General features: G+C 35.0%; 1 protein-coding gene across 3 annotated transcripts in view; it reads left to right on the forward strand.

Annotated features, from left to right (window-relative positions):
- RSPO3 (R-spondin 3) overlaps positions 1-18954 on the forward strand; it is a 79352-nt gene extending 60398 nt beyond the window's left edge. For 2 of the 3 annotated variants that reach the window (XM_004044647.5, XM_063707839.1), the window contains exon 5: positions 17746-18954. In XM_004044647.5, the coding sequence (XP_004044695.1) occupies positions 17746-17930 (185 nt within the window). In that variant the 3' untranslated portion in view covers positions 17931-18954. Of the gene's footprint in view, positions 1-14550; positions 14618-17745 lie in introns of all 3 variants that reach the window. The other variant, XM_055391576.2, reaches the window with a different exon arrangement.
- Positions 18955-20013: the final 1059 nt, after the last annotated feature.

Here is a 20013-nt window from a genome sequence, read left to right on the forward strand (position 1 = left end):
TGTATATGAGAGATCCTTTACTAGTCATCTTGAATTTAAATATTGAAATGTTAACTAATTATATTTCACTGTATACACTTTTAAATAGTAGATTATATATTATAGTTGGCAAGGGGAAACATATTGTATTATTTGGCTGGACAACAGCTAATAGTATCACAGACAACTCCTTGAGATTCTCTAAGTTCTACACATAAACTTCTTAATTACCAAACTCATAACAGAATATGTGTCTTGAAGCAGCTTTGAGTCCTATTTTTTATATAATTATAAAAATAAAAGTCAGGTTAAAAAATGATTAATATTGGTGCAAAATGGTTTTAGGTATCCCTTCAAAGATTCTCCTAAAATGATTTGTAATCTGGCAAATAAAAATATTCCCCATGCTATAAATATGCTCAGTAATAAGTCAGAAATAGAATATCAATTTCTGTGAATTTTCAAAGAAAAACATGCTGGGTTAAGGGCCAACATGATATAACATTTATTGCTTTGTATTACATTATACACACACAAACACAAACACACACACGTTTTGTGAACTTTTCTAAATGGAATCAATAAAAATATGTGTATATAAAATATATTGTTCTAGATATGAACTATATTTTTATATTATACATCAAAAATATGAAAATATTGCTGAGAAAGGACCATCTGTGTCTTCTCACATATAACTTTTCTTGATTATTTCTAGGAAAGCAGACTAAACACACAGTTCTGACATAATACAGCATCCCATTTTGATTTCTGGTTAGCTCAGAGGGCTTTACCAGCCAAAGAAAGTCTCTGAAAAGGGCAAAACTTTCTGACCTCAGGAGGTTCTGATAGGAAGAACTGAAGCAGTGAACACCCAGAGGAGAGAAAACATGGGAATAAATTCCCCAAAGTTCTGTAACCACAGTGATGTGGGTGCATGGAGGAAGACATAATTTCATTCTTAAAGAATGTCCCTGTTTTCACATTCTTTCATTTGTCTTAAAGTTGATCTTGCAGATGATATAGTCCAGATGAATTTCTGCTTAATAAGAATTCTTGTTCACAAATTGACAGAAAAATATACCAACCATATATGTAAAAACACAGTGGAGAATACCCAAGCATACCATAATACCTTTCTCATAATTCAGCTAATAATCTATCAGATCATTTTTAGGAAAAGGAAATTTTTGCTTCTTACAAGAATTAGATTGAGAGTAGAGAATTAGATTGAGAGTAGAGGTATAAACTTGTAATAAAAATTAGAATGTGGTTTCTTTCTGATGCTCCGCTTCCTTTGATTTATTAGTTTGCATCTTATCAATAAATTCACCTTATCCAAATTTGCTGGAACAAAGTTTTCAAAAAGGAAATTAAGGCTCTTATGTGCTAATATTCTGTGTAGACAAATTAGATGCTGCTCATAACCAAAACGATCTCATTTAGTTTACTCTAGAACATTTGAATAGTGTGATGAGGGTCTTTAAAACTGTTTTGGACATGTGAACTGAAATATAAGAAAACAATTACAAAATTGGGTTTGTATTTGTTTTCTGTTGCTGTCATCATAAATTACCAAAAACTTAGTGTCCTAAATGACACAAATTTATTATCTTACAATTCTGTAGGTGAGAAGGTTGACACAAGTTTTACCATGCTAAAATCAAGGCATCAGTAAGGCTGTGTTCCTTTTTGGCAACTCTAGGGTAGAATCCACTTACTTGTCTTTTCCAGGTTTTACAGGCTGCTCACAATCCTTGGTTCATGGCCCCTTTCTCCAGCCTCAAAGCCTCAAGTGGCAGGTTGAGTCCTTTTCACACAGCATCTCTCTGACACACTCTTCTGCCTCTTCTTCCACTTTCCACTTTTAAGGACTCATGTAATTAAATGGACCAATCTGGATAATTCCAGATAATCTCTGCATCTCAAGGTCAGCTGATTAGCTAGATGCTAGAAGTGAAAATAACAAAGATATGCAAATATGTATGAGCCTCCTTTGGAAGTTCATAATTTCATGGGAGAATTGGTTGTAAACAAATACATGCAAAATTGACAGATGTGTCCTCTGGAAATAGAGGAGATAAATTATTATTGGCTCTTAAAGGCCAAGTAGAATTTTCCAGCTAAAGAGAAGGAGAGGAACTTTCCATTGAGAAGCAGCATCAATAAAATCACAAAAGCAAGAAAGAGCATGATGTGATCAAATTATAGTGAACGATGTAGTGTGACTGAGCAAAGGCAAATTAGGGAAGGAGGTGCTGTTCAATAACATAACCAAGAGTCAGATTCAGAAGGGCCTTCTAAACCATGCCAAGAACTTTGGGAGTACAGGCACTGGGCAGATTTAAAAACAAACAAAAAACCAACAGGAATAAAAGACCAGCCCTCTGCACTATAAGAAGGTAACCTGACAGCAAAGTGGAAAATATCTGGAAGAAAACAAAACAAAACAAAACAAACCAGCAGATCTTTGCAAAAATCATTCTAGAGGTTCTAGAGGTGACAGAGGTTTGAACTGAATGAGGATAAAGAAGGAATGACACATTTGAGAGATATGCAAGAAGTAAGGCAGATGGCCTTGAGTGGGTTAACAACTTTCATCAAACATCTTAAAGGAATTAAGTGCTCCTCAGATTTTACCCAAACCAGATTAAGGCTGTTCTATTTTTAAAGGTGAGTTGATTCACTCAGCTGTTTTATAGTTTCATAGAGACCATTTATTATCGTTACTAATTATTTTTATTTTAGGGATTATAATTTTAGAATTCTTTTCATTTTCAACTACTTACATATCGTTTGTTTCTCATACCTACCCCAAATAATGAGAATAGTAGGAATTATTGATTCTATTTTATAAATGAGGCAAACAAAGCACAGAAAGTGCTTTACTTAAGGTCATATTGCTGATGAGTAATATAGCCAAGTTTAAAATGCACGTTTCCTGATACCTATTTCAGATATTTAAAATTTAATGCCCCACTTTTTTTAAGCAAACATTTTAAAAGATGAGGTCCTGAGAGTTTAAGTAATATCCCCCAAAGATAGACTATGACTAAATAGCTTGGCAGAAAATCAAACTCAGATCTTTCTAACTTCAAAGCCCAAGGTCATAGCAGCTATACATTACCGCATCCCTCCTCACCTGCTGGAGAAGATCAGGGAAGAATTAATAGAGAAGCAGCCTTTAAAATGTATCTTGAAGGATGTATCTAGGTAAGGGGTGATCTTCAAGATACTTAACAACTAGTACAGTAAAATATATAAATACAGTACCCCATATATAAATATGTTAAATATATTATCATACATAGATAATACAACTGCTTACCAGGTGTTGTTAGCAGTAGTGCAAATCATTTGTGAGGTTATTCAGTGATGCCTGAAAAGAGTTGCTAATTTTTAGAAATCACCCGGTATTGTTTTCAGTTTGTTAGGGTTGATTCACACACCCACACCCAGACCCATTCATACTCAGGGAAGGCTTCCTCAGAGACATTTTGTGCTTAACTCCTTAAATCCTCTGCAGTTTAAAAGTTCCAGCAGACCTTGCAGGATCCAAAAGTGTGCTTGATTAAGGGTGGGCAAGATGTAATGGACAAAAAAGGGATTCACCTTCCTCTCCCCAAATTCTGGCATAACAGATAAACAAGTAAGCCAACCTTACTTCTGCTTTCCTTCAGTATTTTCACTCCCCAATATTTGAAGTCACTTCCTGACTACTACTCTTTCTCCTAAATATTCTCTGGATATAAGGGAATGGCTTATATACGGTCATTGATCACGTATCCCTGTTTCTACCTGTCTCAGTCCATTTTTGTATTGCTATAACAGAATACCTAAGGCTGGGTAATTCATTCAAAAAAGAGGTTTATTTGGCTAACAGTTCTGCAGGCTGTATAAGAAGCATGGCACCAGTATCTGACTCTGGTGAGAGCCTCAGGCTGCTTCCACTCATGACAGAAGGAAAAGGGGAACTGGCACGTGCAGATCATATGACTAGAGAAGAAAAGAGAGAGTGTGTGAGAGAATGGAGAGACAGAGAAGGTGCCAGGCTCTTTTTAACAAGCAGCTCTCTGGGAAACTCTCCTAGGAACTAATATAGAGTGAGAACTCACTCATTACCATGAGAATGGCACCAAGTCATTCATGAGGGACCCACTCCAATGACTCCCAAACACCTCCCATTTGGCCCCACCCCAAACATTTGTGCTCAAATTTCAATATGACATTTGCAGGGTCAAATATCTAAACTATAGCATTACCTTAACTAGGTCTTAAGGTATATATGAAGTTTACTTTGCTCAGAAAATAAAAACCAAACATATGGGCTATTTCAAGCTCTTTACCCCTTTAAAACTTTTTTTCTATCTATTTCATCTGGCCTTCTTTTTTCCAGGGTCACTTTATTTCATTCTTAAATACTTCAATTAAATGAGAAATATTTATTTTAGAGATTAAGACAGTGTTCTTTGAGATTGAGTAAGACAGTGTTCATTCTTTCAGGAATTGTCACATTTCCTTTAATTTTCAGCTCATTTGCTTAAGCCTTTCCTGAGACTTTCTCTTCCCATTAATTGCATTGCACATAACATCTGCTGTCCTTGCTACACCCTCTTAAATGGAAAGTTTCATCATACTACCCAATGGTCCATTTTGGTGGCATTCCACTGAAAGAAAAATTCAATGGATTACAACAAAAGCCACAGTTATTCGAAACTCAAGGGGAAGTCAGGCTTCTGAGACTGTGTAGTGCCACTTCAAAAGAGGATACAAAAGCCCCAAGATCAGGCAAGATGGGCTAGAATCATATTTCATGACTTTAAAGGAAGACTACATTCTCAACTCCACCAAATAAAGCATCATTTATGCTTGCTATAGAAGATAATTAAGGAAGACAAGGTTGTTTTGTCATCTTTCAACTTTTGACAACCATCCCAAGTGCTTCCCTCTCTTCCTCTATTTCTCTTGTTATTTGTTCCTCTTCCTGACCACCTCTTTTTCTCCAAACAATCGCAAAAACTTTTTGGTAGACCACTGTTTTCCAGCTTTGGGCTGAGAGATGGACTCTGATCCACACTCCCAACCTCAGGGAAACTTTGAAGTCTTCAAATCACTAAAACTGTCCTAGAACTCAAATGCTTTCTGGAAACAAGAGAATGGAATTCTTTCTAACTTCTCTGTTCCAACCTGGAATTCCTAATGCCATTTCTTGAAACAGCTTTAGGGATACTCTAGTTATTCATCATTGACTTGGCCCAAAGGACCAAGCATGACAAGTCAAAATGATATTCCTGAAAACATGATATAGCTCTCTGGAGTTCACTGTAATCTCTTGAAGCTGATATTGGAACAGAAGTAGCTAACTGGCTGAGTACTCTATAATAAGTGGGACTTATTAAGACAGGTTGTTTGGGACACTGGGTAATCACAGCATGCCCGCATATGAGAGAGTAACACCAAAGCATCTCTGTCTATGCCTGTCCTTCTCCAACTCTTAACTCGAATTAAGTCACAGCCATGAAATCAAGAAAAGGGAACAATATTTATCTTTTTCATTTAATTCATTCAACGAATATTTATAGACTCACTACTGTTCTCAGGCTCTTGCCAAAGAGAAAGGAGCTACCACAGCCTTTAGAGCAATAGTAGCAGTGCTTACTAATATACCAGGAATATCGGCCTTACATGTCTCCCCCTGTGCACAAAATTATGCAAATAAATCAGGGAATCACTGCTAGAATCTCCCAATACTATCCACCCCACCTGTATTAGTGCATTCTCACACTATTAATAAAGACATAACCGAGACTGGGTACTTTATAAAGGAAACAGGTTTAATTGACTCACAGTTCAGCATGGCCTCAAGAAACTTACAATCATGATGGAAAGGGAAGCAAATGCATCCTTCATATGGTGGAAGGAAGAGAAGTGCCAAGCAAAAGGGGGAAAAGCCCCTTATAAAACCATCAAATCTCATGAGAACTCACTCACTATTACGAGAACAGCATGAGGGTAACCACCCCTGGAATTCAATTACCTCCCACTGGGTCCATCCCACCACACATGGGGATTATAGGAACTATAATTCAAGGTGAGATTTGGGTAGGGAAGCAGGCAAACCATATAACCACCCTACTCCAAAATAATCAGTCCTGTGAATTGCATTTCCTTTTCAATACTTTGATAGGTAAATAAAAATTAAGGTTGAATTTCTATAAAGAGTAAGTTCTTTATATTTGTAGTTGTTACTACATTAATTGTTCTTCCTAATATTATGAAAACTGGAAACAAAATTCAATATCACCTTGACAAATTGCAAAAGGGCCTAGAAATATCAATTAAAATTAGTAGATAATATACTGGGTTGCACATAGGGACCCAATCAAACAATAGAAGGAAACACACTAGTTAGTAGCAAAGGAAGAGGAGTGAAATCTACTAATGATAACGTTAATGTTGGGAGGGAAAGTCTATGCATAGGAGGTTGACTATCCAAAGAATGAAAGTAATTATTTGATTTCTTCTGCATTAATCAGATGCTTATTAGAAAGCCATATTCTATTTTCCTCAGGACATTCTGAAAGTTTGTGAAGAGAAAAAGTAGATAGGGTACAAGTCTTAATATGCTACATGGAAAATATGGTTGATAAGAAAAAGTTAAAAGTCATATAAGTTACAGAAATCACTAAATTTAAAGATTTAAATTTCTAAAGAGCTCTTGTGAAAGGATGACACTCTTTTCAGAATCATTAAAAATTACATTGGAAAACAGGCTGTCTTGGAATTGATACTTAAAATTCACCCAAAAAATAGAACTTTTCCATCAGTGGTGGAAAGGGACCTATAAATAAATATGTGCATATACATTTATATATAAAAAATATATACACACACAAACATACATACACATTTGTTGCCCAGGTCTATACTTCTAAACCTACCCTCATCAATAATGATAGAGAAAGCACACTGAAAAGCTGTAAAATAGGTACAGTAAAATCTTACTAATCTTGCTAAATTACAGGGTGGATATTTCTAGATTAGTTAACATTTAACCTCCAAACAAATTTTAAAGATGATTAAATCAGTTGTATTCCCCTCCAAGTCCTATATGTAACCACTATTGATGAAGTAATTACAAGGACCTATCTTGATGATTGTGGAAATGGATGTTGAAAGTATTTCTGATTAAGAACAATTGCTTCAACAAATAGAATGGGAGAAAAAGTACCTAGAACAATCTGCATTACCTGCTATAGGTGAAATACTCCCCTTATCATATATTATGGGTAAAGTTTATCACAAATTTTAATGTAGTAGAGGTTGAGTGGGGTTTTCTATGTTTTTCAAACTAGTTAAGAAACCAGTAGTTTGAAGCAAAATCTGCAACAAAAGAAGAATGAGTAAGATCCTGAAGCATAGTGAAACCATTTAAGAACGTATTTGAAGATGCATGAAAATCATCTTTACATATGTAGTTAATAAATAGCTGAAAACATTAAACCATCACTATAAACATGTATATTATCTGTAGCTAAAATTGCATGGAGTGAAACACATGATACATGGAGCAGCACAAATAAGAAACTGGGTAGTCATTTTTCCACACATGATGCAATTCCAGATTAAAGGTACATTTTTCCCCATAGACCAATAAAAAGCTTCAGAGAAAGACATAGTGGGCTGTGTTAGAATGAGAATTAGACAGCACAGTCAACTAGTGCATAACATGATGAAAGAGTAGAATACTATCAAGATTTCTTGTATCATCAATCACAGCAAACATGTCAGCAAGTATGAGGCCATCCGCTCCTGTCCATACAACCCAGTAGACAATTTGGGTAAGGGAATGAGTATAGCAGTGCCAAATGTGGCTATCAACACTTCTTCTGTTTCTGTCTCAAAAGAACAAAATTCTAAGACAAGCTCTTAGAACAAATGGAAATTTATCCAAATAAAAATCAAATGATAAATGCCCAGAGAATATTCTTTCTTTGGAATTCTTTCAATTCTTTAATTTAACCAGCTGGAATAAATTTTCAAGTAGCATTCTGCTCAGCCTTTTGAAATGAAGGACTTTTCTGTTAATTGGAAAGTTATATTCCATCAAAGATGAAGACAGTGATTTTGCCTTAGTGATTCTTAGAAAAAATAAAAGGCATTTGGTGAATATTTATCATATACTGATTCCAGAACATGTATTTTAAGCACAAATGAATGAGCTGTGAGCCTACACATTTAACTAAAGAAAAATAGGGAAAATTCAAATACAAGTTTTATTTTAAACTCTACATAAAAGCTAACTTTCACTATGCTCAGTCATGAGAGGAATATGTAAAGAGAAAATAGAAATAGAAACCATTAATTTTGAGAATGAAAGATGGATAATACAGCTGTGGTTCCTGATTTTCTGAAGCAAATGAATTAGATAAGTCAACACATGTAAGTGTTCTTTACTGTGTTACTGGAATATGTGTTATTGGGGCTGGGGAAACATGAGAGTCAACTCAAAAAGATCTACAGCAAGAAAATAAAAATTTACTAGGAAAAAATTATTTTGAAAATTCATATTTTTAAAGCAATCTGTACCAAAGGCAGTACTTTAGTCATTGATTACAGATATATTAAATAACATTGTTACATTTAAATTTTAAATTGGCACGTTAGGCAAACTAATTTATCGCAAATAATGTGAAAAGTTGTTTAAAAATTAATGATATTCAAGTACTAAAGAAATAATTTTTCCAGATTTCTTAAAAGAATCACTGGATAGATGGTCTGAATTATAATTGTGTATTCTGATTTAAAATAATTTTATAGGAAGACCTCTAGGTAATACTATTTATGTACTTTCAGTCTGGCAATGTGTGTATAACAGAAATTTTTCAAAGAGGCTGTTCCACTTTTTTAAATATTTAAATTTCTGAGAGAACTTTTTAAAGGGTAATATGAAAGAAATATTTAATAAGTTCCATAGACTCACGCATATTCTCCAGCTTGAGATGGAAGATGGTGGCTGAAGCAGCAGGGGGCGCCAGCGGGCATGGTGGTGAGATGGGGGCAGGGTAGAGCACGAGTGTTACAAAAAAAAGATGAACACATCAATTCGTTTTTGAGATAGTCACTAATATTTTGAGAGGACTAGGTCCAAATTGAAAATTTGAGATATAACACGACAATGTTGTTAGGCAGGCTTTAATGGTCTTTGAAATATTAGCGTTAGGACACCCCACTGACTAAATTTCTGAAGATAGGTAATAAAATTCCCATATTATAAGCTCATAAACATTATATAAAACAACCAAAGTATCCTATTCAGGGTCATTTTTTTAAGGGAACAATAATATTCATCCAACCAGCTAGTCATGAATTTCACGGCAAAAGTAATGAATAATATTTGACAGTGCTTAATAGATGAAATTTACCAACATACCCTTTGATAACAAGTAAGAATGAGAATAAATTTACATGCTTATTTAATAGATACAATTATTTAAAACCCAAGATCTAATTCAAAATGTGTTATGCAAATATGCTTAGATCAAGAAATTGTCTACATGTAAGTCAGTGTATCTGATTTACTTTCCAAGAGTTTTATGATCTATCCTAAGGTGATAGGATTTCAAAGTCAAGATAAGAACTTCTGCTCTGAATAAAAAATTACTTATTGTAAATGAACTTTTAACCAAAAAGCAGTTGATACAAGAAAAATAAACCCATACAAAAGAATGCAAAATCTAAAATATTTAATATAAATTATAATACCCTGCTAGCTCTTAAAATATTATACAATAAAATTCAGAATATCCTTTACTTTTATAATGAGTAAAATTCGTAAACATTGCCAATATTTTAAAAAATCTTTGGGTACTTTCTCCCCTGATCACTTTTAACTGTTCTTTTAACATAGAACAGGAAGGCATCCTAGTATGCAATACCCAATGCCTTTAATAGTTTCTTTTGGACTCCAGCTAATGGCCCTTTTAAATGGAAGCAAGGATTCCAGGCTGGGGTTCCAGGCAGCAGAAACAATGAGGTGGAATGGAGTTAGCTTGAATGGAAGGGTTATGGAAACCTCTGTCACGACATTGAGCCAACATTCAAAATTTCAGATTCTGAATCTTTAGTGGATAATAAAATTATTTAAACAACGGAGAAAAAAATTTGTAAAGGCCTATCGGCAATGGTCCATTTGTAAGGAAGGTATTTAATTAGACAAAAGAGAGTTTATTATGCTTAAAGCAGACTATGAAAATATATATTCTAAAAAGTTGTGATTACTGATATTTATGATGTCTGCTATAAGGTGAAATGATTTATAATAGGACTGCATTCAAACCTCAAGTAGCATTTTAAAATTTTAAAGCTATATAATTTTTCTTTCTCTTTTTTAGTATTAAGTATAACAAAATATGAAAATATGTGATAATTTCATTAAAGCTTCAAAAATGTAACGGTAGTAGTCTAATGGAAAATTATTTCTAAATTAGATATAAATGATGTATAATTTTCAAGTTACATATATATATATCATACCTCTATATGTTGGGGGAGTGGAAATACTAAAATATAGGCTTGTAGCAAAAATAAAAAGAAAGAGAATAGAGAATGAGATAGTGCTGAATGGTGCTGACTCAAAAAGTTTATTCCAAATGCTATTAAGTTCCGAGTTAATTTCTGATAAGCAGCTTTTTCTTGCCCAGCAAATTCAAATTTCAAGAGATTAAGAAAGTACACTCCAAATCTTGATTTTTATAAAACTCCTCTCTTTTAAACAGTTAGTCCACAGCTGGGCTCTTTCCTTGCCTCAGTAGCTGAAGTGACATAAACAAGGATGGCATGTCACATTGTGCTCTATTGAGAAATAATGTGGAGGCAGAAGGGTGCTGTGGTTAGGAACCCTCCTTATCCTCATCTGTAGAACAGGGGTTGAATAGAGCTTCTAGGCTCCATACTCCTACTTAGAAGTTGGCCTGGTACATATTAAAAGTAATGGCACAAACCACAATTATTTTGCACCAACCTAATAAAAGTGTGTGTTGAATTTTAGTTATAATTATTCTTACTATTTTTAAAAACAAACTATCCAGGTCATCTTCACCTTGATCTGCAACAAGGTCCTAATTGGGAGCTGAGAACACAGAGAGGAGAAATGTAAATAGTCTAGCCTAGGAAGAGGTTAGGAGAGTGAGGAAGGTTTCCCTGAAGGCCAGAGAATTCAACAGTAAGTCTGAGTTAGGGCAAGGGATCTAGAAACTGCATTCTAGATAAATGTATCCAATATATGGGATCAGTAAACGTTATGGTGGGACAAGTGCAGGGGTGACTAAAAAGACAAGTGTGAGGCCAGCAAAGTAGATAAGTAAGCAGGGGTCATATCACAGTGGACAAGGACCCTGAGGGCCATGTTAAGAAGTTTGGGTTTATCTGCTTTCATTTCCTAAAGTTTATACTCAGTGCCTTCCAATCATTATGTTCTTGTTTCTGAATTCCCAAAACAGCATGATACAAATAGAGTGCCTCTCTTAAACTGGTCCTTTGAAATTGATGATAAAATGTTATTTCAATCTCAGTATATTTTAATGGTCAGAGCTATCTTTGTAAAAGTGGGCTCAAAGTAATATCCCAAATTAATAGCATTTAGTAGAGTATGTAATGATGTATCAAATTATTTTTCTTTGAATAATTAATCAGAAGCATCTTGAAAATTAAAATAGAAAAGGCAATAGAATTCGTGTGTAACCTACAGCATAGGTAGATCAGGTAGCTTTAAATTTCAATGTGGAGAAATTGTCTGCTTATTTATCAAAAAGCAAAAGACATTCATTCTTTGATATTTTTACTATATTTGTTGTAAATTCCTAGGTTAAATTTAGAGCAAGAAGAAGTTTTCTATTTTATTAAAACAAACAAAAGACATTTCTCAATTTACTTGGTAATAATATAGGCCTGTAAATATGTATCTACACGATACATTATAATTGCCCCCACAAAAGAAAAAAGTCATCCTATAGCAATTCCTCTTCCTTGCAAATTTTCCCAGTGATATTTTAATTTAAAATAACAGGCCAGGCGCAGTGGCTCACACCTGTAATCCCAGCACTTTGGGAGGCCAAGGCAAGCAAATCACCTGATATCAGGAGTTCAAGACCAGCCTGACCAACATGGTAAAACCAAACCCCATCTCTACTAAAAATACAAAATTAGCCAGGCACGGTGGCACACACCTGTACTTCCAGCTACTTGGGAGGCTGAGGCAAGAGAATCACTTGAACCTGGGAGGCGGAGGTTGCAGTGAGCCAAGACTGCGCCATTGCAGTACAGCATGGGCAAAAAGAGCAAAACTCCGTCTCAAAAACAAAAAACAAAAAAGAAAAAAGAACAAAAGCTGGAATTTTCATTCTCTATACATAATAATCAGGTCCAATTCCAGATTCAAAAATAATAAGATCAACCCCTTTTTCACACTGTGAGTGCTTTATAGAAGGCATAAAGCCATGGGCTTCCGGTTGAATTTCATTCCACACCAAATAAAAAGAAAAGAAAAATGTAATACTTATTTAATTGGTTTGAGTCATAGAATTCGTGATATTTAGTCCTCAGTCTGTAATGTGGAATACATTTTTAGCATTTGGGTAAAAATTATAACCTAGTTTGTCTTGGGAAGTGAACTACTTACAGCTCAATGGCTCCCCTTAGTGACACTTTGCAAGAAATTCACAAAGCAGCAGCTTTTATGAAGACCTATAGACAGATTTTATCCAAACATCAAGAAAATAGCTGCTATTCATAATTTAAGTGGTTCTCAATAAGTGAATTACAGTTGTGATTCTAGGGAAAGCAACTCTTTTTTTCATAACCTCATTATGTTTAAAGGATATTGAACGTGTTCTATGGTTTGCATTTTCACTTGGAATTTAAATATATACTATATAAGTTAGGAAGAATAATTCAGGATCACTCTCTTTGTCATTTTTTACATGTTTATTTTTTCTAGTTCATATATGTAACTTGAACAGGTTTTAAAAAGATAACCTGCAACTAATTTAATTTATATCTGGGTGCCTATTCCAAATGTATCTATTAAGAAAACTTGCCTTAAAATTAGTAGCTACAGTAAGTCAAAAACATATTTGATATTCATTAGGAAAAATGAAAGAAACAAAGGAGCAACCATGCAATTTGAAGTAAGTTTTGAGAGTATATATTTGAAGAAATTGGGTCTTCTGTTGCTCTGCAGCTTTGGCTTTTAAATGTGGTTGCACATCAAAATAAACTGGGGGGGAGGGGTGTGAACTTGTTGTTGACTACAGGTTCTTGGGCCCCTCATAAGAACCACTGAATCATAATCTCCAAGGGTGGGATCTAGGAATCTGTATTTTTATATGTTTTGGAACATTGTCTGCAGAAGGCCATAGGAAATGTTTATGTAAAAGACTGTATGTGTTTATACTAACAGAAAATACTTTCAGAATCTTAAAAATATCAATTATCAATTCAATTATGTGATACTAGTATGCAACAAAATCTTAAATATGGCTTTTTGGTCTACATGGAGATTTTAGCTACTCTTTCAAAAATTAAGGCTCAAAAATACCAACCACTGACTACATTCCCCCTATGGCATCTTATTACTTACAGCAATTTTCTGAAATAGGAAATAAGGTCACATGTAAGAATAGCCTATTGGCCTTTTCTAAACTCATCACAGAAACATCCAAACTCTGGCCTGCTATCTGAATTCAATACTTGCCCTTCTCTAGTTTTCAGTACACTGGTCCTCAGGACAAACTCCCAACATGGCAATTGAAGCCCGTATATCTTTCCAGCTTCTCTGGGTAATATTCTATATATAGACTCTGATCAAACCAAGGAAGTCGACTTTCAATGCCCCAGATTCACCATGTCCTTGCATGCCTTAGTGCATGTTCACTGCCTGGCATGCACTTCTTCCCTCATCAGCCTAGCAAACTCTCAGTCATTCTTTTAGGCTCACCTCAAACATCATTACATCAGGGGAATTATTTTCAGTCTCTGAAATCATTTTCAGTCTCTCTTCATGGAGTTCAATGCTTTCCCACTGTACCCCCAACAGGACCTTGTACACACTTCTATTTTAGCATTAACATGTGACTATAATTATTGGCAGTCTCCATATCTCACTTATATCCCCAGGTTTTATCACACATTTTTGGCACAGAGTAGGGGCTTTGTTCATGTTTGTGCAAGGGGTTAATAATATTAGTCTTCATTTGTCCCATGAGTAACATATGCCAGTCACCATGCTAAGTGCTCTACCAGCATCTCATTTAATCCTTATGAAGTTTAGCAAGAAGTAAGGATTATTCACATTTTAAATATATCAGAGAGTTAATCCTGAGAAATATCACAACTTGCCAGAGTTCACACAACTAGTTGGTGGCAGACCTAGAATTGAAAACAGCATTTTTCTGGCCCTAAGGACAATGTACTTAAATGTTACACCATAGTGTTTCTCTGCAAGGGCTCAGATTGTACTTGACTGCTAATAGCAAATTCTCTTTGATGTTTTCTACCCAAACACCCTCATAGGTAGAACATCAAGGGGAGATGAACACTGTTTTAATCACTAGAATGTTCCAAAACCCAGTTCAGGCAGGTACATGCGTGTACACGTGCACACATACATGAATATTCAGTGAATGGCAAAGCACGTGTGTGTGTGTGTGTATATATATATATGTGTGTGTGTGTATATATGTCAGATTGTCATAACTGGAATGCTTAGTTTGCAAAATTGCCAAAAAAGGCTGAAAAAATATTAACCACATCAATGAAAAGTCACCAGAATAAAAAAGGAAGTCCCCTTTAATGAAAACCTTACAAAATTATCCCAAATTACATGTGATTTTTAATGGACTACAGCCACTCTTGTGTATTTCTATTTTATTTCTTACACAAGCAGAAAATATATTTATGCAAAGGGTAGTTAGCATTTCCAACCACTAACACATGGCCTGTAAAAAAAATAACAACCCCATTCTTCTGTTGTGCAATAGCCCTCTGTTGAGCAGCAATAACGTACAATGTGTTAGTTTCCTGTTACTTTACTAGAGCCTTCCCTTTCACTCACTGCCCAGACTAGTTATTCCTTGGACATAAAGTTATAGTACCGAGTTTCAATCTACTTCCAAAAATGTTTAGGCCTGTCTTAAGAAATAATCATATCAATTTGCTAATAAGCAGAAATGCACTGCCAGTTGAGGATGTTGTCACAAGTGGCTAAAAAACATATAAATCAATCTGTGACCAAGGAAGAAACAATACATTTCTTATGTGTCCAAAACATTATGGTTGGGATCACAGCTGTAAGATGTTGGACCGTCATCAAGAGAACAATGTCAAACACTGAACTTCTGGATGATTTCCATAAAAATAACATTTTGCTTGGGGTCAGTAGTTTTTATGGAACTTTGGAAAGGTTTTTGCTGACAATTTTTTCGAGTTGAACTCAAACACCTCCAAAATGCTCCTCAATATGGAAATATTATGTAATCCAACCTTTGCAGCCATCTCCTTCTGAAAACTAAGCACATAGCATGAAAACTAGTATTTTTCTCTTTCTGTTTGTACAGTTTTATAAAATTTAAATTATGCTACATATTCAGAAAGGTAAACTTACTCTTCAGTTTTCCCTGTTTGGTTATTATATTCAAGTCAGAACATCAAATGTGTACTCATTAAATCCAGCATGGAAAGAAGGCCCTGATCCCTTCTGTAGAAATCTTATCAACCCAGCAAAATTCTTTTAAGTGAAAAGAATAATGGAATCGAGTAATCAGAATATAAGTAGCTCAGCTTAGGCATAATAGTTGCCTCTAATGTTGTTTGTTCCTCTGTGTATGTCCAAAACAATTTGCTTCACCCTTGGATGAATTCTGATTTTTGTCAATTGTCCCTTTAGATTCCAGAATTTGAAGGTATGTTGTGCTGAGCCCAACAAGGAAAGCTTTCAAAAAGTAACTGGAAGGTTTTATAAATACAGTCTCATGACAAAGCTAGATGTGGCATAAAATCATTAATCCAAGGAGACCGTACTGGCGTAGTATACCTATGCAGTATTAATAATACCACTCCCTAGGATTCTGTAACCAGAGCCCAAGAAAAGGAAAGCCAAACCACTGAATTCAATATTTGCAGCCTACTTCAGGACATGAAAATATTTTGGTTCTCTCATGCAGACAATTTCTCCAAAATATTTTTGTCAAAAGTTACTTATTTTAGACAGTCTAATTTCAAATTTTAAATGACCCAGTATGTGAGATACACATTCAGAATTTGTCATACCTCAGGAAACAGTTGGTTCCTAGTTTTTGTTTACTGTAATATTGATTTGAATGTAAGTAATTTCTCATTGGGATATATGTGTTCATGGATGTTACTAAAACCATGCCTTCAGACTACACTGTAGACTACATATATAAAAGGTGTACATGATAATAAAACATCTAGTTAATTCACTGTTTAGAAATAAATAAAAATAATCATCCAATTTGGTGCCAGGTTTATCTACTTCGATCAAATTACGCTCTTCTTCTAAAACTCCCAGCAGTTCTCCAATGCCGACAGAATAAAATTCAGTTCTTCAAGTGGCTCCCTGTTGGCTACAATAATACCTTTTCACATCCAAACCTTTAAAGTCATGTTGATTCCACTTTTAAAAATTTCTCCTCTCATAATGTGAGTCTGAGTTAAATCTATGCTTCAAACCCAGCTCCAGGTCGGGGGCCTGCATGAAATCCAGTATACATGTGATAAAGATCTACTCATTTGCTGGATAGAGACTCAACCTGCCCTGGTAGCTTGTACCAGAGGGTTATTGATCAGTTATAGTCATCACCACCCTGCATGTAGAGAAATTATAATCCAAATTAATTTCAACATACAAATATTTGTGTTAAAATACAATTATCTTGTTATTCATCCTTATTATTTCTGCATTTGTTATGCAAATCAGTTCTTTTCTCTTAGATAGCAGGCAAATATCTTAACAAATTATAACTATGTAACTGCTACTTGGAAAAAAATTGAATGCAACATGGTACCTTAAAAATAGGAGCCAGATAAAAATCTCTCCTTTTTTTTTTTTTTTGGAGATAGAATCTCCCTCTCTTGCTCAGGCTGGAGTACAGTGGTGCTATCAGGGCTCACTGCAGCCTTGATTTCCCAGGCTCAAGTGATCCTCCTACCTCAGCCTTCTGCATAGCTGGGACACAGGCATGCACCACCATGCCTCATTGATTTTTTTTATTTTTTGTAGCGATAAGGTCTCACTATGTTGCCCAAGCTGGTCTTGAACTCTTGGGCTCAAGCAGTCCTCCCACCTCAGTCTCCCACAGAGCTGGGATTACAGGCGTAAGCCACCAGGCCCAGCCAAAATATACATTTTAATAAATGTTTTCAACAGCAAGAAATCTATCTAAAACTTTCCATGAAACATGCATAAATATCATGTAAAATAAGTTCCAAACTTAGAAAAACAGAACTATTTGGATTTCAAACAGTCATATGTTAGTTGCCTTATTATATATCATATATGTGTTTCACATTTACATTGTTTGGAATATACCACGGACTTAATAATAGTTGAATGATTGAAATAGTAGATATTTAGCATCTATCATTATGATATATAATCTAAGAGAAATTTAAGTCATTTTTTAAAATGTAATTAAAAAATAGAACATAATTGAATGTAATTTTTAAAAGAGTATCCTTTCATTTCAGGAAAAAAAGGAAGGGAGAGAAAAAGAAAAAAACCTAATAAAGGAGAAAGTAAAGAAGCAATACCTGACAGCAAAAGTCTGGAATCCAGCAAAGAAATCCCAGAGCAACGAGAAAACAAACAGCAGCAGAAGAAGCGAAAAGTCCAAGATAAACAGAAATCGGTATCAGTCAGCACTGTACACTAGAGGGTTCCATGAGATTATTGTAGACTCATGATGCTGCTATCTCAACCAGATGCCCAGGACAGGTGCTCTAGCCATTAGGACCACAAATGGACATGTCAGTTATTGCTCTGTCTAAACAACATTCCCAGTAGTTGCTATATTCTTCATACAAGCATAGTTAACAACAAAGAGCCAAAAGATCAAAGAAGGGATACTTTCAGATGGTTGTCTTACGTGCTTCTCTGCATTTTTAAAAGACAAGACATTCTTGTACATATTATCAATAGGCTATAAGATGTAACAACGTAATGATGACATCTGGAGAAGAAACATCTTTTCCTTATAAAAATGTGTTTTCAAGCTGTTAAGAAGCAAAAGATAGTTCTGCAAATTCAAAGATACAGTATCCCTTCAAAACAAATAGGAGTTCAGGGAAGAGAAACATCCTTCAAAGGACAGTGTTGTTTTGACCGGGAGATCTAGAGAGTGCTCAGAATTAGGGCCTGGCATTTGGAATCACAGGATTTATCATCACAGAAACAACTGTTTTAAGATTAGTTCCATCACCCTCATCCTGTATTTTTATAAGAAACACAAGAGTGCATACCAGAATTGAATATACCATATGGGATTGGAGAAAGACAAATGTGAAAGAAATCATAGAGCTGGAGACTACTTTTGTGCTTTACAAAACTGTGAAGGATTGTGGTCACCTGGAACAGGTCTCCAATCTATGTTAGCACTATGTGGCTCAGCCTCTGTTACCCCTTGGATTATATAATATCAACCTGTAAACATGTGCCTGTAACTTACTTCCAAAAACAAAATCATACTTATTAGAAGAAAATTCTGATTTTATAGAAAAAAAATAGAGCAAGGAGAATATAACATGTTTGCAAAGTCATGTGTTTTCTTTCTCAATGAGGGAAAAACAATTTTATTACCTGCTTAATGGTCCACCTGGAACTAAAAGGGATACTATTTTCTAACAAGGTATATCTAGTAGGGGAGAAAGCCACCACAATAAATATATTTGTTAATAGTTTTTCAAGTTTTGTTCACTCTGTTTTATTGTTTGTTTTATTGAGAAATTCTTACTCTTAGAGACTCATGAATTAAGAAAGAGAATTCTGCTAACTCAAGAGAACCTGGTTCCTATGTAATTCAGAATATATTAAATTTCTCAGTAATATTTGTTTTTTGAATCCACCTTTATCTCAGCCAATGGAGATTTACTTATAGCATATTAGGAGATATTTATTCCATTTTCTTATTTTAATCAACATTCTAATTATAGACACATGGGCCTCCCTAGCTGATTTCACTGCTCCCCCTTCATTGCTTAGAAATGGGCATCATTTCTTGTATGTCAGATCCCCCTGCATCTTCAACATTTAGTCTTTTCTTCTCCATATTTTCTATCTGTGGATCTCTTTAGGGGATTGAAGTCACCCTAGCTGAAGGCCTCACCAGTGTTTCACAGAGGACACAGCCCACCCCTTGCAGGAGGAGGTATCTCTGAGTGTGCAGCACAGAATCTCATGACCCACCTTAACCTTCCTGTTGTCATGGAAGGATGCACGGCTGCTCTGTCCACTGTGATTCCTAGCCCTCTCAAGATCACTGCTTTCTGAAGAATTTGCAGTGACTCTGGCTTCTGGCTGCTTATCTCTGGACACCCTTTCTCCACCAGTTGTACAGTTCATGTAATCTACTTGGCTTAATTGATTTTCCACTTCTCTCTTCCTCTTCTAAGATATAAACATTTTAAATGATTTATTCCTGTTTCTTATTCTGGTGTTTCTTTCCTTGTCCCTATGAGATAAGTGTCTCAACTCACTAAATCTATTCCCAATGTATAAAATAATTCTAATTCCATTTTCAGCTAAAACATATATTACCAAGAAGAAACAAACTTTATCCTACAGAATGATGTTAGGTAGAAATATGTCCCCAGGTTTGAGACCTTTCGGATGATTTCATATGCCATCTTTCTTCTGAGTGTTACCCAGTCAAGTATAAGTAGCCAAATTATTTTTGCACATCTTTCTGTTTCTCATGTCTTCATTTATTCAACAAGCACTTACTGGGAAGGTCTACACCT

This window comes from Gorilla gorilla, chromosome 5, assembly GCF_029281585.2.
Source record: "Gorilla gorilla gorilla isolate KB3781 chromosome 5, NHGRI_mGorGor1-v2.1_pri, whole genome shotgun sequence".
Classification (NCBI taxonomy): domain Eukaryota; kingdom Metazoa; phylum Chordata; class Mammalia; order Primates; family Hominidae; genus Gorilla; species Gorilla gorilla.